This window comes from Bos indicus, chromosome 5, assembly GCF_029378745.1.
Source record: "Bos indicus isolate NIAB-ARS_2022 breed Sahiwal x Tharparkar chromosome 5, NIAB-ARS_B.indTharparkar_mat_pri_1.0, whole genome shotgun sequence".
NCBI lineage: Eukaryota > Metazoa > Chordata > Mammalia > Artiodactyla > Bovidae > Bos > Bos indicus.
Window position 1 is genome coordinate 6,559,965 of NC_091764.1, and position 19,797 is coordinate 6,579,761.

The window sequence follows — 19,797 nt, forward strand, 5'->3', positions numbered from 1 at the left end:
CATAGATGCCGTTCTTCTCAACTGAAAAAACCCAAGCTGTAGACCACAGTGATTTATGAAATAACGATCGTGTATATAGAACCATGCAACTAAGGTTTTTCTTTTTTTTTCTTTTTTATTTTTTTAAAATTTTATTTTATTTTTAAACTTTACAATATTGTATTAGTTTTGCCAAATATCAAAATGAATCCGCCACAGGTATACCCGAGTTCCCCATCCTGAACCCTCCTCCCTCCTCCCTCCCCACCCTCCCTCTGGGTCGTCCCAGTGCACCAGCCCCAAGCATCCAGTACCGTGCATCGAACCTAAAATATGGAACGCTTCACGAATTTGCGTGTCATCCTTGCGCAGGGGCCATGCTAATGTTCTCTGTATCGTTCCAATTTTAGTATATGTGCTGCCGAAGCGAGCACAGGTTTTTCAAAAATTATGTATCATTGACTGTTAAACGACATGGTTTGAACTTATCACATATTTTTTTTTCAATAGTACTACTGCAGTGGTACATTGACTGTTAAACGACATGGTTTGAACTTATCACATGTTTTTTTTCAATAGTACTACTGCAGTGGTACTATTTCAGGTAGCATTACTACATGATATGGGGTTGGTTGAATTGGTGGATGCAGAACAAGGATACGAAAGAACCTCAAACATGGAGTCTGTGAGGGGCAGACTCTAAGTTATATGGAGGTTTTCAGCTGCATAGAGGGTCAGCGTGCTTAACGCCCATATTATTCAAGGGTCAACTGTTTTTGTGCTAACTCATCACCCAGTATTCTTCCCCCATTTTTATTAGGTGCACATTTTGTGGCAGGCATTGTGAATACAGATATAAAGCACCTATAGTCTCTGATTTTAGAAACTAATGTCCTTTTTCTATTCAGTGAAGACTAAGTTTTAGAGGGTTATTTGGTAGATTAATTCATTGTTTCTCAAAGTAACTTCCGCTGAACCTAATACTTGTAAAATGCTCTAAGGAAAAAAAATGATCCTGCTATCAAACCAGGTTTAAACAATTTGCATATATATTTCCTCTTGCAAATTTTGGTCTCTAATAAATCCTGTAGTTAAAAAATTAGATATTTAATGTTTTACCAAAGTTACCCACTTTTGACTCCTAATATCTATCAGCAGTCGAGTTCTTCAGGGCACAGTTGGGGAATGACTGACTGCTTATATAAAAGAGCCAATCAAACTGAATGCTACCATTGTGTTATTTACAAACAAGGATTTAGATATGAGAGAGTTAAAAGAAAACTATTGTAGCTTCAGGTATGATTTCTTTATTTGAGTAGCGTTTTCAGGACAGAAAGAACATCAAACTCATCAAACTGATCATAATACTAAAAAATTAACAGTGATCAAAAATTAATTTCTTAAAGATGAGATATTAAATTCCCTAACATTTAGCTAGGAAAATGTAAATCTTGGACAATGGAAGATTATAACTGTTTTAACAGGATGTTAAATGGTGAGCTTGAATGCAGCAGCAAGTTACAGTTGCGTTCTGTAAATCCAGTAAAGGAGGTTTTGCAAACCAGTTACACACTATGAGACCTTGGACCCACCAGATCTTGAAAGAGCCTTGAAAGTGCTGAGTGGAAATAGAAATGGATTTTGTGGAGAGTTATGCTGTGGTTCCTGGCCTCTGCCTCCCAGGAGCCACTAAGGGCAAGGGCAGGGTGCTGCTCACTTCAGCTCTTGCCTGCAGTTGAGCAGGGTGCTGGTTCATGATTCTGGCCTGGGGGATCGGTGTGGGCTTGACGCTACAGTGGGGAGGGAGAGGCCACGTGAGTTGGGTTGAGCCTTCCGCCAAGAATCAGGCACTGGATGTGGGCTAGTGGCAGACTGGAAGATAGACTGTTCTAAATCCTGCCCAGTAGGCTCTGTGGAGTATATGTTGGAAAACCAGCGACTGAAAGAGAATAGCAGCTGGAGGAAGATAGTTTCTTCTGGCAAGTGTTCCCAAGCAGAGGCTTCTGAGCAGTTGTTCACGTAAAACAGCTCCAACACGTACCAGGCCCACCATATGAGAGGCCTGATCACCTCTGCTTACCTGCCACCTTCACCTGGGTGTTCACTGGTGGGACTGATGTTGAAGCTGAAACTCCAATACTCTGGCCACCTGATGCGAAGAGCTGACTCATTGGAAAAGACCCTGATGCTGGGAAAGATTGAGGGCAGGAGGAGAAGGGAACGGCAGAGGGTGAGATGGTTGGATGGCATCACCGACTTGATGGACATGGGTTTGGGTGGACTCCAGGAGTTGGTGATGGACAGGGAGGCCTGGCGTGCTGCAGTTCATGGGGCCGCAAAGAGTTGGACATGACTGAGCGACTAAACTGATAATCACCTCTCACACCACCCCTGCTTTATCTTCCTGGGCATAGAAATCTAGGCCAGCTCACTGGAAAAGGAGAGACACCCAGCAGAGAAGAGACAAAGGATTGTCATTGGTGACCAGGCTACAGAGAGCCCAGGCAGCGGAAATTTTAAATGGTCATTCTGCATCATGAACCGAGAATGTCTTAACTTAAAATTATAGAACTTCTACTATTTACAGTAACAGGGAGGCCTCAGCACCTGACTTTACCTTCATACAAGTGTATGTGTCTTACCCCCATTGACCAGGCCTAAAGGGACACTGGCAGACAAAATCAAGTTGCTTCCACGATCATCCCATGAGTTCTGCTTGTTCAATATACCCTTTACATTGTTAGACAGCAAGGATGGGCACATGCAAGATATTGGTGGATGCCTGCAGTACTGTTATAACATAACATGCCACTAAATAGATGCTAGTAAAATCCTAATGGGCTTCCCAGGTGTCTCAGTGGTAAAGAATCTGCCTGCCAGTACAGGAGACACGGGCTTGACCCATGGGTTGGGAAGATCCCCTGGAATAGGAAATGGCAACCCACTTTATTCTTGCCTGAAGAGTTATAAGGACTGAGGAGCCTGGCGGGCTATGGTCCATGGGTTCCCAAAGTATTGGACATGACTGAGCACTCACGCAAAATCCTAATCCTGACTGTCTGCAGAAGCAGATCTGTCCGGGTTATTTTAGATACCTCTGTAAGACGAAGGCTAAGGACTGGCACAAGTGATTTGTTGGAAGGAAGAGGTCTCAGGCACAAGCTGAATCTACCTGAAGGCTTGGAAGGGACAAGCCCTGTTGTGGCAGGTCCTGTGGTTCCTCTGTTCACCGTTTAGGGGCTTCTTCAGAGCCCTATGGAGAAGGCAATGGCACCCCACTCCAGTACTCTTGCCTGGAAAATCCCATGGATGGAGGAGCCTGGTAGGCTGCAGTCCATGGGGTCGCGAAGAGTCGGACACGACTGAAGCGACTTCACTTTCAGAGCCCTAAGGGCTGGGTCTGAGGCTGGAGTTTCTAAGCTGTTTTTCTCAGCGCCTGACAATCTAGCAGAGGAGACCGACAGCAATGGAATCTCCAGTTGGCTCTGGAGATAATACAAGCTAAGGAAAAGTCAGAGTAAGTCTCTTGGAGGTTCATTTAAAAGCTAGGGGTAACCATGGAATCTGGCTTTGAACAATGGGTTAGCATTTGCTAGACTAAGAACCATTTAACCTAAGAGAGATCATGAGAAGCCAGGGAGGTGATCTCACTGGTGATTCTTATATTGGTTAAGCCTTACATCATCTGGAAACTTCAAACCCACAGTGATTCTACCTCTGGTAGAAATGAAAACCTCAACAGCAGAGTCCCTCAGCCTGCCCAAGCTTCCACATGATTCTGCTACTCTAAGTTTTGGCATTTGGGAACCACCAGAAGGGCTCAGGAAAAAGAGCTGACTTGGGTTTATGAAGGTCTGGTTGGCTATTTTGTAATAGTGAATGGTTTTACCATGAAATCAGTATCTACAGAAAGCTCACCAACAAATACAACCAACACCTCTTGTTAAAATGAATTAATTTTTATTGATATTTTATAAAGCTTAATACTTTGCTAAAAGAAAAAACTAAAATAAAAAATTATATAGATAATATAGCTATTAGAAGAAAGAGCAGAGCTACGTAATACAAAAAAAAAAAAAAAAAAGCAGTAAGCAGCAATAAAATAGCTACACAAAACTAGCAGTGCAATAAAATAAAGCAGAAAGCAGCTTTACACTGGGAAAAAAAAAGTTATTTAAATACAGAAATAGCACCTTACAAAAAGGAATTGAGAAATGTAAACTTGGTAGGTAGATTCAAGTATAAAAGTTATACCCCCAACTCTCGTACCAGAATGAAAGGGTTTCACAAACCCTGGACAGTGTAGGGCACACACACCTCCCTCAGTGCTGACTCAAAGCTGCATTTCCTTAGCAGGATCACGGACAGTCATTTTTTTTTTTTTTTTTTTTCTTTTACGAAATTATACAATGATAGACTCAAGATTGCCACCATGGCTTCTTCACCACCCCTAATTTCCAAGTCTAGCTCAGCCGCTCCACTACCGTCAGCTGCTCTGGAACAAACAGATTCATATTCTGAGAGAATGATCGCTGCATTATTATTTCTACACATCATGGAGCTGCATGAAGAAGTGGGTACTGCATACAAAAGGAAACTGCTCTTGGTTTTTCTATCGCTAAGTATGGTCACAGAATCATAATCTCATTTATGGGTTTGTCTGTTAACACTCCTCAAGAACCGTAAATCTTCTGAGGTTTATAGAACAGAATTAAAAAAGGATTAAGAAGTTAAAGTGGCAGGTATCCAAGAACAGTGGGGAAAATCAGTCTGTATTTTCATCTAAATGTAGCCCTCTCTAGTGAAAATACTTTGTGGACGGTCTGAAGCATGATATATTTAAAATGTATGTATCCTGTGTGGATTTATATGCCGTGTGTCTTACAATCTACTTGAAAGAGGCATATTTTTGTTTCGATAGGAAATCTATCATATTTCTTTAGGGTAATCATTACCATACAATTAGACTAGAAGAAGATGAGAACCGGACTTTTGATCTGTTTAACTCTAGAGAAGTCTGTGAAAAGGGGGGGAAAAAAACCATCTTGTAAACTTTAAAAGTTTAGTGTTGATAAAAATTTTAATTAATAGCAAAGTTATTTAATCTGGCTACCTACCTCAAGTTTTCAATGCTCTCGTGGGGGCGATAAGGATAAAGCTACTCTATCAGACTCCCAGAGTCTCTTAAATTAATATTTTTATTCTTTCATATAACATTTTGGGTCCAAAAATAAAAATAAAATTCTACACCAAGATTCCAAATTTTAAAAGTTTAAAGAAGGAGAAAGGAAAAAAGAAGGAGGGAAGGAAGGAAAGGAGGGGAAAATGAAGGGGGAGAGGGAGGCAGGGTTGTGGGGTGGGGAGGAAGCCATCTGTTCTGAAGAGACCTTGAGGTAAATATCAACACATCTAGGCACGCAGAGATCTAGTTCAGCTACTTAATGAAACCCTCAAGGAACACAGTTCAACAAAGAGATGATGATTAAGTCTCTAGAATTGCATTTGTGCTAGAACAACGATCCCCTGCACTCTCTGTTCTCGTTTTGCAGAACTTCTATGAAAAAATCACTCTGGTTTGAATACTTTGGGATTCTAAACATAATGTGTCTATTTTCCCTCTTACTGGTCCCATCATGAAGAAAAAAAAGTAAAAAAAAAAAAATATCACCCATTGTCCTATGTCAACCTTTACATTGTCATTCTTCAGAATTCTACTAAAACATCCCAACTAGGTCTCAATTTTCTGTAGAATTGCTTTCTACCATCCTGATGTATTCGATAAAAAGCAATAGCTAGAAGACATCCCGTACCTGATACTCTACAGTTAACATTTAAATAAAAAACCACAAGGGCATGTAGTGAAGGGAACTGAACATGGTAGGTTTTTTTGTTTTTGTTTTTTAACAAATGATCAGTAAAACCTCACTGTTCACATAGTTATCGAGCAGCACCTATCTGGCTGCTAGAGTTCATCTTAATCCTCACGCCCAGGTTGGGTTAGCACAGTTCATCATAGCGAGGTGTGTCATTCACAGTTATTTTGGTCTTGACATTCCGTCATGTATATATATTTATCCACATTATTACTAGGTTGTTAAGTAAGTGCAGGGCAAATTCTAGGAAAAAAGTACAAACATTCAAGTCGTCATACCCTGAAAAATATGTGTTTTGCTGTCGTTGTAAACTTTTTTGCACTAAATCCCACTTCACGAACAAAATAAATAATACCATAGGATTCACAACTGAAGCTGGCTTCCTGATGAAGCCGAAGGAAGCAGTAGCTTTTTTAAACTGCAGAAAGGAAGTTTCTCTCACCACAGATCTACTCGGGGTGAGTGAATACACGTCAAGAACATTCACCCCACTTAAGTGCTAGACGCGCCCCTCCCCTTTAGGAAAACCACAAGGTTCCAGGAGGCTATTCAGATTTCCTTCCAGCAATAAGGTGATTCCTAAATGAAAATGACAGAAGTCAGCTGATGCTTCTACCGTGATACCACGTAGAGTTGGACACTAACTGGTATAAAATGCACAATTAGGAACATGACTTGCAGGAATACAGACGCTTCACGAGGATGGACAGTTAACATTAGAACCAGGGGATGCAGGGGAGAGGAAGCATGCATGCTGAAGACCAGATGGTTTGCATGCTGGTTTCGGTTCAGCATTAGGACACGACAAAGAGAAATTCGGGCGCCTGGATCCTCACCTCTGCTTGGCAAAGCATCAGGCTAGTCAGTGCCCCCGCTGGAGATTTCCAGTCTCCTCTGTGCTGAGCTGGAGCTTCGTGACTGATTCCTTTCTTTTCTCCTGAGGACAGGGTCCCCGAGGCTGCCAGGCGTCTTGAAAAACGTCTCTTGGTGTGTGCACCGGATGCTCTTGGGGGTCACTGGAACTGGAGACTGAAATAGGAAAAAGAAAAGTGAATAAAAACAGAAGTGACCTTACATTGCCTCGAGTCTCTGAACCGAAGCCCCTCCTGGCCCGTGTGGCTGTGATCCCCGCGCAGGCGCTCCATCCCCTTGGCTTTTCTGTCATTCACCCAACGTGTCTCCTTCACAACACTCGTCACAGCTGGAAATTAGCGGATTTACTTTGTGTGCAGGAAGGTGGCCTAGCGAAGCGGTCACAAGCAGCTGGAGCCAGGGTCTGGGCTCTGCCATAACTAGCTGTGTGACCTTGGGCAAATTACTTAGCTGGTCTGTCCCTCAGTTTTCTCATCCAACCAAAGACGGGGATGACCAAAGTACCGAATTAACAGGACTGTGAGACTTAACTGAGAGAATATTATTAAGGTGCTTTAGACCATCCCTCGGAGAAGGCAATGGCACCCCACTCCAGTACTCTTGCCTGGAAAATCCCATGGATGGAGGAGCCTGGTGGTCTGCAGTCCATGGGGTTGCTAAGAGTTGGGCATGACTGAGCGACTTCACTTTCACTTTCCACTTTCGTGCATTGGAGAAGGAAATGGCAACCCACTCCAGTGTTCTTGGCTGGAGAATCCCCGGGATGGGGGAGCCTGGTGGGCTGCTGTCTATGGGGTCGCACAGAGTCAGACACGACTGAAGTGACTTAGCAGCAGCAGCGGCAGACCATCCCTGGCGAGTAGTACATGTATATGTCTTTGCTCTTTTTGTTTACTTGCTAATATTTATCTTCTCATGTTAAACATTTACCCCTTTAACATGCCCGAAAAGGGCAGGAACCATTATCTTGTTTACCAGTATCTTTACTGCCTAGGTCAGTGCCTAACACATAACCGATCATCAAAATGCATATGGTATGTTATAATCACCTTGTTTAAAAACACGTTTACTTCAATGTCTAGCAAACTTTTGAGATTCGGATTAATTGTCTAAAAATAGTTGTAGCCATAGCATAACCCTTTCTCTGGGAGAGAAGGTAATTATTCTGAACAATGCCTAATGCATAATAGTAATTCAACAAATGCTTATTGACTGAACTACGGATAGAGTTGGGGGAGTGAATAAAGTACTGATTAATTTATACTGATTACAGACATTTACATATGTACATCTGTGTATATTTTGTGAGTATGTGGGTGTGTGGGGGTGTGTGTGTGTGTATATACACACACATACTCCCACACACACATCATGGTAACAATCAGATCAGATCAGATCAGTCGCTCAGTCATGTCCGACTCTTTGCGACCCCATGAATCACAACACGCCAGGCCTCCCTGTCCATCACCAACTCCCGGAGTTCACTCAGACTCACGTCCTTCGAGTCAGTGATGCCATCCAGCCATCTCATCCTCTGTCGTCCCCTTCTCCTCTTGCCCCCAATCCCTCCCAGCATCAGAGTCTTTTCCAATGAGTCAACTCTTTGCATGAGGTGGCCAAAGTACTGGAGTTTCAGCTTTAGCATCATTCGTTCCAAAGAAATCCCAGGGCTGATCTCCTTCAGAATGGACTGGTTGGATCTCCTTGCAGTCCAAGGGACTCTCAAGAGTCTTCTCCAACACCACAGTTCAAAAGCATCAATTCTTCGGTGCTCAGCCTTCTTCACAGTCCAACTTTCACATCCATACATGACCACAGGCAAAACCATAGCCTTGACTAGATGAACCTTTGTTGGCAAAGTAATGTCTCTGCTTTTGAATATGGTATCTAGGTTGGTCATAACTTTCCTTCCAAGGAGTAAGCGTCTTTTAATTTCATGGCTGCAGTCACCATCTGCAGTGATTTTGGAGCCCAGAAAGATAAAGTCTGACACTGTTTCCACTGTTTCCCCATCTATTCCCCATGAAATGATGGGATCGGATGCCATGATCTTCGTTTCCTGAATGTTGAGCTTTAAGCCAACTTTTTCACTCTCCACTTTCACCTTCATCAAGAGGCTTTTTAGTTCCTCTTCACTTTCTGCTATAAGGGTGGTGTCATCTGCATATCTGAGGTGATTGATATTTCTCCGGGCAATCTTGATTCCAGCTTGTGTTTCTTCCAGTCCAGCGTTTCTCATGATGTACTCTGCATATAAGTTAAATAAACAGGGTGACAATATACAGCCTTGACGTGCTCCTTTTCCTATTTGGAACCAGTCTGTTGTTCCATGTCCAGTTCTAACTGTTGCTTCCTGACCTGCATACAAATTTCTCAAGAGGCAGGCAGATCAGGTGGTCTGGTATTCCCATCTCTTTCAGAATTTCCCACAGTTTATTGTGATCCACACAGTCAAAGGCTTTGGCATAGTCAATAAAGCAGAAATAGATGTTTTTCTGGAACTCTCTTGCTTTTTCCATGATCCAGTGGATGTTGGCAATTTGATCTCTGGTTCCTCTGCCTTTTCTAAAACCAGCTTGAACATCAGGAAGTTCACGGTTCACATATTGCTGAAGCCTGGCTTGGAGAATTTTGAGCATTGCTTTACTAGCGTGTGAGATGAGTGCAATTGTGCGGTAGTTTGAGCATTCTTTGGCATTGCCTTTCTTTGGGATTGGAATGAAAACTGACCTTTTCCAGTCCTGTGGCCACTGCTGAGTTTTCCAAATGTGCTGGCATGTTGAGTGCAGCACTTTCACAGCATCATCCTTTAGGATTTGAAATAGCTCAACTGGAATCCCATCACCTCCACTAGCTTTGTTCGTAGTGATGCTTCCTAAGGCCCACTTGACTTCACATTCCAGGATGTCTGGCTCTAGGTCAGTGATCACACCATTGTGATTATCTGGGTCATAAAGATCTTTTTTGTACAGTTCTTCTGTGTATTCTTGCCATCTCTTCTTAACATCTTCTGTTTCTGTTAGGTCCATACCATTTCTGTCCTTTATCGAGCCCATCTTTGCATGAAATATTCCTTTGGTATCTCTGATTTTCTTGAAGAGAGCTCTAGTCTTTCCCATATGTATTAATATATCCACTGCCTCCTAAACAATGCATTTTAAGAAATGATAGATGCTAACAATCTTTGAGCTAGTATTAAGACTTTCATTTCCCTTGACTATTTCTTTAGCTGCACAACTAAAATTCAGGATGGTCTCCTTGATTGACCTAATGAAATGAAAAATAAGCTTGGAAAAATCATCTGTATAGTCAGCATGCATCAAAAATCCCCCTGAACGATGAAGTCCCTCCTGATTCTAAAACTATTTTTGCTTTCAAAGCACAGGATCTCTTGAGTCTCACTACTTAATGAAATGAGCAGATGCCTCCGGGTCTAGAGTGGACACTAGCTAGAATCTGGTGTTGGATCCCTGTCGGAAAGTGGTTTGACTGAAGTCTGATTGTGTTTGTGCTAAGTGGCTTCAGTCGTGTCTGACTCTTTGCGACCACATGGACTGTAGCCTGGCAGGCTCCTCCGTCCATGGAATTTCCCAGGCAAGAATACTGGAGCAGGTTGCCATTTCTTCCTCCAGGGGATCTTCCCCACCCAGGGACTGAACCTGTGCCTCTCACATCTCCTGTACTGACAGGTGGCTTCTTACCTACTAGCACCTCCTGGGAAGCCTGATTCGATGCAGGCAAACCCCATCACGGCTCGATGCGCTGTCCACGTGCCAGGCCAACGGGAACCCTTAGGACTCACCTGTTGTAGTTTTACCGTGGCGGCTGGGAGACTTCCATAAGCAGGGGATCCAGGCTGGACGCTGCCATGGGACCTTGACATCACCGGACTCAGGTGAAGTGAGCATGGACCCTGAAGCTGAGGGTCTGTGGAGGGGAGTGTGGACGACTTTGGATTAACCATGGCGGCAGGGCCGATGAGAAGATGAGCTGTTGATCCGAGGCCAGGCAAGCCAAAATTCACAGGTCCCACGTTTGGGAGAGGGCTGGGAGCAGAGGACACTGGCCCGGGCATTGTGGGGGAGCAGAGAACAGGAAAACCACTGAGAGTTGGCGAGGGCAAGACCATGTACTGAATGCTGAGTGAGGGCAGCGGGCCCACAGGCAGTCCCACAGCATGAGGGTTCTGACTGCTAGGTAGGAGCACACTGAGACCATTTAATCCTGCAACACAAGCAGAGCAAGGTGGAAGTCAGTGCAAAGCGAAGATGCCATCCAAGCACCCACGTTCAGGGCCTTTTAAAATGGGAGCCCACAGTAAATTAATTATCCACCTCCAGACCAGGCCACCCACTCTGTGCTCTTCCAGCACCCCCTCACTTCCTTGACACCTTTACTCGTGTGAAAATTTGGTGGATGCTCACGTCTCCCAGGAGAGTTTGTTAGCATGAGCTCCACTGAACCCAAACTGAGGAGAAAAGTGAACTTGGATGAGGAAAATAATATCTTTCTTTTGATCAACTTCTAACTGAAATTTATATTTCCCTCAATTAAGATCACAGGCAACAAATCACAGCCAAATGAACAGTACCTTGACACTGTCACTAGTAAAAAGCACAGGTGAATTCATATAATCTTACCTTGATGGTGGGTTTCTTGAGTCTAAAGCTCCCCACAAGTTATGAGAGGCTTGGCAGATCTTATTACTATAATTTAAAATGATTCTCCTAGCTGGATTTTGACGTAATTTGCCTCCTTTGTAATCCTATGTATTTAATTTTCTGCATTTGTAAACAACCTAAGGAGGAGTCCACAGGCTTCTGCATAGTGTCCAAGGACCCATGGCCCAGAAAAAGCTGCTGGACTAACATTTTCATTCTGAAGAAGCTAGGTCTGTTTTTTGTTTATTAAGGTATCAGTAACACTATCATGCTTACGTGAAGCTCTCACAAAATATTGGCTGAAGGAATAAAGAATGTGTTCTAGATCACGAATAATAAGGGATACCCACCTAACCTGTGACAGGAACAAGAAACTGAAGAAAATAACTTTAAGTCTCTTTGTATCAAGAGCAGCTTCATGTACACAGTGCATATTTAAAAAATTAGGTAACTGTTATATTTCAGCTTTATTTCAAAAGAGAGTATTTACTGAGTCTTCTAAGTGTCAGGCACTATTATTCTAAGTGCTCCAGATGTATTAGCTTATTAAATTTAATCTTGTTTTCATAGCACCCCCAAGAAGCAGGTGCTCTTATTATTGCTGTTTTACCAATTCAGGAGGGCTAGATACTTAAGTTCGCACAGATCAGAAGTGGTCTTAATGTCCAGCCCCCTCACTGCAGTCCTGGCACTCGACCACAAGGGCACGCCAGCACTTCGGGATATGTAAGTGGCCGGCACGTGAGCCGCACGTGGTGGCCAAGGGGTTCATACTGCGAAACTGAACCGATGCCAGACTCAGCTGAATGATAAAAACAGAAATGTCATTTGAATATTTGTGCTTTTTTTTTTTTTTTTTTACCAAGGAAAGTTGAATGCATTAAAAATAAATTACCTGCCCTAATTACTTTCTCATTATCTGAGAGGTTGGTGAAAGTGCAAGCAGGCTCCATCTTCATTTCATTGATGGAGAAAGCCAGGGGCTGGAGTGAAATGACTCAGAGACTGCTCCTCAAGACATCAGTGTGGTCACATGATGTAAAGAAAAATGCAAACGTGCAATGTATAATCCGAGCACCCAAAGGACTGGAAGGCGTGACACCTCTTACCTGCTGGAGGCTGCACATAGAGATACTGCAGTGGAGACGGCCCTTTGGTGCTTTCGTTTTCCTCCGAAGGCTTTTCTATCTCTGTATTACTACAAGGGTTTCCCCACTCGGAAGAGACAAAGCCGTTCGTGGTAGCCTTTCCCGAAACTGCTTTTGCAGCAGAAAGTTGCCCGTTCATGTGAATGTCTTCATGGGGTGCAGATGCCCTGTTTTCTGAGGTCTTGGGAGAGGCGATGTCTGCAGAGTCTGAAGGTTTCTAAGCACAACCCAACCAGGAATAGAAAAGCAAATCAAATTCCCAGCAGTGAATCATAACAACAGTTTTCTCCAAATAGCTAACCCATAAAATGAAAAGGTCAGGCACCACTGTGTGCCCCGTGATTTGTGTATGTCTGTCATTTCTGGTGTAATTAGAGGAATGGTCTGAAGGTCAATGTCATGACATGGGCTTCTGTAGGCTTAAGATTTCTGAAGCATAGAAATGATGGGAGATTTTAATGATGAGTAAGGGAGCATGGTGTTTAGAAGGTGAAATAAATTACTGAGTTGGGATACACAAAGCGTGTTGATGCAGTAGGCTTTAGGGGCTGGATAAGAATTGCAGGGCTGACCCAAAGCCATCCTGTTTATCTGAGAAACACATATATACACATACCAGTCAGTCTTTCCCTGCTGTTCTGCAGCCACAGGCTATACACAAAACTAGGAAAATTCATTCTGGCAAGAGGAATGCATAGAGGAGGAAGGGTCTTAAATAAGGGACTGATGTCCATGAAGTGTGCTTCGCTGACTTCCTACAAATGGCTGTGATGACAGTGCTTCTGCTCTCTGAGAGTTTTACTGGTCATATCGCATTAGCCTCCAAAAGGCCACTAAGCAGGGGATGCAGACAGCTCAGAGTTTTGTTCTTTTATTCTAGAAAGATGGGCTCTCTGAGCAGTGGCATGCGCACTGATGCAGACACAGAGCCAGTGGCACCCCGTTCCTGACCTGGACCTCAGGGGCACCCTGGAGTAGAGCTTATTTCATTGACATGTTAAAAAAAATAAGGCAAAACAGACTGGGAAAGGATATACAAACGTGTTAACAGTGAATGCCTCTTTTTTGTTTTTCTTTATACTTTTTAGCATTTTATGCTAAGTGTGATTTTTCTAAAAATTACTTTTATTACAGGACTACTTTATGGCCAGGGCTTCCCTGATAGCTCAGTTGGTAAAGAATCCGCCCACAATGCAGGAGACTCTGGTTTGATTTCTGGGTTGGGAAGATCCGCTGGAGAAAGAATAGGCTACCCACTCCAGTATTCTTGGATTTCCCTTGTGGCTCAGCTGGTAAAGAATCTAACTGCAATGCGGGAGACTATTTCTGGGGGCTCCAAAATCATGCAGGTGATGACTGCACTCATGAAATTAAAAGATGCTTGCTCTTTGGATGAAAAGCTATGACCAACCTGGATGCTGCTAAGTCACGTCAGTCGTGTCCGACCCTGTGCAACCCCATAGATGGCAGCCCACCAGGCTCCTCCGTCCCTGAGATTCTCCAGGCAAGAACACTGGAGTGGGTTGCCATTTCCTTTTCCAATGCATGAAAGTGGAAAGTGAAAGGGAAGTTGCTCAGTTGTGTCCGACTCTTAGCGACCCCATGGACTACAGCCTATCAGGCTCCTCCGTCCATGGATTTTCCAGGCAAGAGTACTGGAGTGGGATGCCATTGCCTTCTCTGGGCCAACCTAGATAGCATATTAAAAAGCAGAGACATTACTTTGCTGACAGAGGTTTTTCCAGTAGTCATGTATGGATGTGAGAGTTGGACTATAAAGAAAGCTGAGCACTGAAGAATTGATGCTTTTGAACTGTGGTGTTGGAGAAGACTCTTGAGAGTCCCTTGGACTGCAGGGAGATCAAACCAGTCCATCCTAAAGGAGATCAGCCCTGAATAGTCATTGGAAAGACTGATGCTGAAGCTGAAACTCCAATACCTTGGCCACCTGATGCGAAGAACTGACTCATTTGAAAAGACCCTGATGCTGGGAAAGATCGAAGGCGGGAGAAGGGGACAACAGAGGATGAGACGGTTGGATAGCATCACCAACTCAATGGATATGAACAAGCTCTGGGAGTTGGTGATGGTCAGGGAAGCCTGGGGTGCTGCAGTCCATGGGGTCACAAAGAGTCAGACACACGACCGAGCAACTGAACTGAACTTTATGGAAAGGTTACTTGGAAGAGGCAGGCCTGGGCTTAATTATAAAACTGATACAGGCACCACGTCCTATTGCAGACTCAGTAGCTTGTGTCTATTTGCGCATCTCAGTTAGGAAGAAACCGGGTCAACAGGCCGTCAGTCGGCACACGCGCTGCCCACTCACCTTGGGCATGACAAGGGAGAGGGGACCGTCCTCGTGGTCCCTGCACTGTCTCTTGGTGGCTGGCTCCTCCTCCTCCTCCTGCAGCCTCCTCTCCTTGCTCAGGCGCTTCTGACCTGAGGGCATGGGGGGCTGCTCTGCTGCGGTGACCTCGGAGCCTCCGCCGACGCTCCCTGATCCTGAGCCCGACCCTGGAGACAGTCCCTCCTGCAGGCCCCCGCACAGCATGAACAGAGGGGCGGGAGGCACGTATAGCAGGGGCTGGGCAGCCGCCAAGGGCTGCGGCTGGTGCTCCACATCCAGCGCCATGGAGGCCAGGGAAATGCCTCCTTGGCCGTTCAGACCGTTCTGGGCAGGCAAGGCCTTCAAGTCTGTTTGGGCCGCAGAGAGGGCTTGGTGGCACAAGGGGCTAACACGGTATTCTGAGTCAACGGATGAGCTGGGGAGAGGAGCTGCAGGGTCCAGGCTGCTCGGCAGAGGCATCATGTTCTGACTGGCAAAAGCTACCGTCCTGTAACAAAAGGAACAGAGTGGGGCCATGCAGTCACCACAGTCTACTGACCTCCAGCTCTGCTTTCCTAGAGAGATGAGCCAAAGCAGGACTGAGGGAACACTGCTCACTCCTGCTACTTAAAAATTTTTTTTTATTAATTTGGCTGCATTGGATCTTAGTTGCGGTCTCTCCAGGCTGTGGTTTGCAGGTTTAGTTGCTCCCCGACATGTAAGATCTTAGTAGGATCTTACTTCCCCGAGTAGGGATTGAACCCTCGTACTCTGCAATGCAAGGCAGACTCTCAACCACTAGACCACCAGGGAAGTCCCCCACGCCCACTATTAAAGTGGGCTCCCTGAGATCATGAGCTAACCCCAGAAGCAGACAACCACGTATTATACCTGGATGGATGCTTTGCAACAGGATAGGGGCTTTCAGAGGCTCCCCTCCACCTCTCCCACAGCCAGTAGTCATTGGCTGGCCAGCAAGTACCCCTTCCCAGGCACACAGATGCTATAATGACCAGCAGAATATGGTAACAATTTTACATCATTCTTTAACAGGAGCTACTCTTAGCCCCCTCTCCGACCATGAGGGAGGAACACTTGAGCCCAGAGGCTCATCCAATTACGGAAGGCCACCCAGTGGGGTCTGCACATGGAGTCCCTGAGAGATGCCGGGCAGATAACAGAGACGAGGCCAGATGCTGATTTAAAGGGCACATCTTGTTTACCTCACGTTCACTGTGAGATAAATGAAGTAATCAGCGAGCGGGGAAGTAAATGTATTTACAGAATTATTCTCTGTCATTCTCGTCCCATTCCACTCTGTATTACTACAGAATTTTCAAACAGCACACATTCACATTGGGCTTCCTGGTGAGCTCAGCTGCTAAAGAATCTGCCTGCAATGCAGGACATGCCATTCGATTCCTGGGTTGGCAAGCTCTCCTGGAGAAGGGACAGCCTACCCACTCAAGTGTTCTTGGGCTTCCCTGGTGGCTCAGATGGTAAGGAATCTGCAGTTCAGGAGACATGGGTTCGATCCCTGGGTTGGGAAGATCTCCTGGAGGAGGGCATGGCAACCCACTCCAGTATTCTTGCCTGGAGAATCCCCATGGACAGAGGAGTCTGACGGGCTGCAGTCCATGGGGTCACAAAGAGTCAGATATGACTGAGTGACTAAGCACAGCACAGCACACGTTCAAATTAAGTTGTGCTGACTCACTGTCTTATACTGATTTGCATTTCTTTCCATCGCCAGCTGACACGGCTTGGACTGGCACCACAGCAGAGCAGAAAGACTGGGAATGCTCTATTCTGCGATGTCCTAATCTGCAGTCCTTCTCTAATTCCAACCCTACCTGCTCAAAGCAGCCTGAATGGTCTCCAGTGAATCTACAGGAACCCTTTACTGTCCATTTGATAAATCTAAACTCTACGCCTTGGCTTTCAGAGCATTCTGCCAACTTGACCTACTCACCTCCAACACCCCAAGCTCTTCTTCTATCTTATTTGGACAAATCACTATGGCTTACTTCCCATCCACTCCCTGACTCGGGCTCAACAGTTTTTTTTCCTCCCTTGTCTGTCATTATAAACCTTTTCTGTTCTCTCTCCAGCATTTCCTCTGTTTCCTCTGATAATATGTGATTTCCTTCAAAATCAAACCCCAAATCTGATTCAGATAGTGTAGGTTCTTTCACTTATTAACTCTGTGACTTTGGGCGAGTTACTTAATCTCTCAGGATGTCAGCTGCCTCCCTGTAAATTAGGATAATAGTACCAACATCAAAAGGTTGTTGTTGTAATTAGATAAGATAATATACATAAAACTTTAAGAATAGTACCCGGTAGTTCATAAATGACATTAGTTAGGATAATGACAAAGTGATTCATGGGACTATGATATGTCATTTCTCTGTCACATTAGTAGTGACTTGTCTTTTTATTTTTCCTTGTAAGCTTTCATAGCCTAGGGGATACATTTTTCATAAAAATTTTCAATTTTGGGTCCCAGATGCCAAATCCTGCACAGTGTTGGGCACAAGGGGGAAACTTACAAAATCCTTAATAAACAAATGGCTGATTTTTGAGCAGGACTGCTACACTTTACCTTTCGATGGGTGGCATTTGAATTCAGTCACAGTTAAAACTAGGACAGAAACTACTTACTCTGAGTTGTCTTCCATTTTCTGTCTGGAGACAGCTGCCAGACTTCCAATTTCCAAGGAGTAGACTCCTAATCCGAAAAAGGAAAACAAAGTTCTACCAAATACAGCAAGGGACTTATAACAGCAGTTATATACAGCAGGGTTCATTATTCACAGCTCAAGGATTATAAGACTATCTCAAATCCATCCTGGTTTTGATTCAGAGAGAGACATGTCCAGAAGCTAGCTCTAAGTGGTGAATGTAGGTCTCATTAAAAATTAGTAAGAAAACAAAACAAAGCTAGTATTGCTTTATAAATCTGGTGAATTGCTGAGATGCATCAAACAGGTCAACCATGGCAAACCAAGTAATCTTCAATCTTCAAGGCCAACGAGAATCAATTTCAGGCTGAGGGCCATGTGTATACCCTGTGAACTCACCATCTCATGCAGAGCCTACAGTCAGCTCACTAAAACGTCACTGCACGGGCAGGGCTACCATTACATGGTGACTGATAGACGCTGTGGGTAAGTAAAGGCAGATACCTTGTTTTTGTCTGTAAGGGCTGCTGGGTTCTGAGTTCACTTTCCTCTGTGTCCTCTCGGAAGCCTGCTCTGAGTTAAAAGAGCTGTGTCGAGCAAGCTTCTGTTTTGCACAGAACTGAACGTGGCCATATATTTCTTTTTTCAATTCTGGTAGGACAGGTGTAGAAACATCCACGAGATCATCATCTAAATAAATAAGACAACTGGTAGTGTTGTTATACAGCTATAATTCAGGGTAATTTCAGCCTTTTTAAGATATGGCTTTGAGAACCTCTCAAAATGGAGCTACCTATAAATTAAAAATGAAAACAAAGGAATTTCATGAACCCTGTCTCAAACCCCAATTTCTTTCAGTGTACTAATCTTTTAAATAAGTTAGTGACTTTAAAGACTGAATCCATATATATTCTAAAATTATCTAAACTGCAATAAAAGTAGAGCAGGATGTTCTGTAACCCAAATTAGAATGCACCTGACATTTCAGATGCTTTCTTTGGGCAGAGATATCGAAGGAAAACCCAATCGTACTCAGCCCAACATGAATATTTAGAGATTTTAACATTAATTGAGATTGGCCTCTTATGCCACAGTCCCAGGGCAATGAGTATAAGAATCTCTATTTCCTATTATTATGCTTTATTATTTCTTTCCTATGCAGCAGGAAGCTCAGTTACTAAGTGACCAAAGGCATAAGGTCAGCAGACACCTCATGGTTGAAATGCTGCAGAACAGTGAGGGTATTAGAAGACTGGGCCTTGAGGCCAATTTTATGCTTAAATAAGCCTCTGTGAAATCAGGACAGAAATCTCTATATAGAACCAGGTCTATGTTCTATAAAGAAATACTTACCATTGTTCAGATAGTCATGCCTACCCTGCTCATCTGTGCTATCTTTTTTAAGTTCAAGGGATGCACATTTTAATTGTAAGACGGATTTAATAAACTGAAAGGCCCAGCTAGACTTCCATTTTTCTAAAATACGCAAATATTGAAAAAGAAAACCACCTACGGTTTTCTTTTTCTTGTAATAAAACCCCAACAAATTCTCTCTTTAGAAAATCAGAAGTTATAGAATCAACTAGAAGAAAGTGGGTCAAGACAGTATTATTTACCCTCCTTCCTGAAAGAAATAAAATACTGAACTAAGTATATAAAACAATGGTTCTCAAGATGCTGGACACTAGGCCACGAAGGATGGTGATCCATTAGAGACAGGGCCTGAAAAGAGGCTCTGATTAGCCCAGCTTATTGCCTGGGCAACACTTCCAGGCTAAGGGGCAGAGAAGGAGCTCTAGGCAGAGCCTGCAGGTCTGGGGATGCAGCTGGGGGACCTGGAAAGTCAAGGCAGCTAGCACTGGTGGGGCAGGGTACTGAAGAGCACAGCCAAGCAGAAGGAATGCTGGAGGTCTCAGAGGGTCCTCCTTGGTAGAGCTGCCCTTCAGCAGTCACAGGAGATCGGTTTCCAGTCCCCACATGGATAGTTGAGCATCTCACCTAAGATGCTCAAGACTCCTACATAAAATGGCATAGATTTAATCCTGTGTAGATACTGAGTAAACTTTTGTAGGCACTATATACTAAATCATCTCTAGATTACTGTAGTACCTAATACAATGTAAATGCTATCTCAGTAGCTGCCAGTGTGCAGCAAATTTTGAGTTCTGATTTCTGGAACTTTCTGTATTTTTAAAAAAATACTTTCGATCCATCATTGGTTGACTCTACAGATATGGAACCTACAGAGAG

General features: G+C 44.0%; 1 protein-coding gene and 1 non-coding gene across 2 annotated transcripts in view; both read right to left on the bottom strand.

Annotated features, from left to right (window-relative positions):
* Window positions 1-306: 306 nt before the first annotated feature.
* LOC139183394 (U6 spliceosomal RNA) lies at window positions 307-413 on the bottom strand. Its single transcript, XR_011566982.1, has one exon. It is a non-coding gene; the product is annotated as a U6 spliceosomal RNA (small nuclear RNA).
* Window positions 414-3,994: 3,581 nt separating this feature from the next.
* The window catches only part of E2F7 (E2F transcription factor 7), a 40,478-nt gene continuing 24,675 nt past the window's right edge, over window positions 3,995-19,797 (bottom strand). The window contains exons 8-13 of the mRNA XM_019960211.2: window positions 18,052-18,237; window positions 17,528-17,594; window positions 14,864-15,371; window positions 12,496-12,751; window positions 10,528-10,949; window positions 3,995-6,881 (exon numbers count right to left, since the gene is read on the bottom strand). Of these exons, the coding sequence (XP_019815770.2) occupies window positions 6,711-6,881; window positions 10,528-10,949; window positions 12,496-12,751; window positions 14,864-15,371; window positions 17,528-17,594; window positions 18,052-18,237 (1,610 nt within the window). The 3' untranslated portion in view covers window positions 3,995-6,710. The remainder of the gene's footprint in view (window positions 6,882-10,527; window positions 10,950-12,495; window positions 12,752-14,863; window positions 15,372-17,527; window positions 17,595-18,051; window positions 18,238-19,797) is intronic.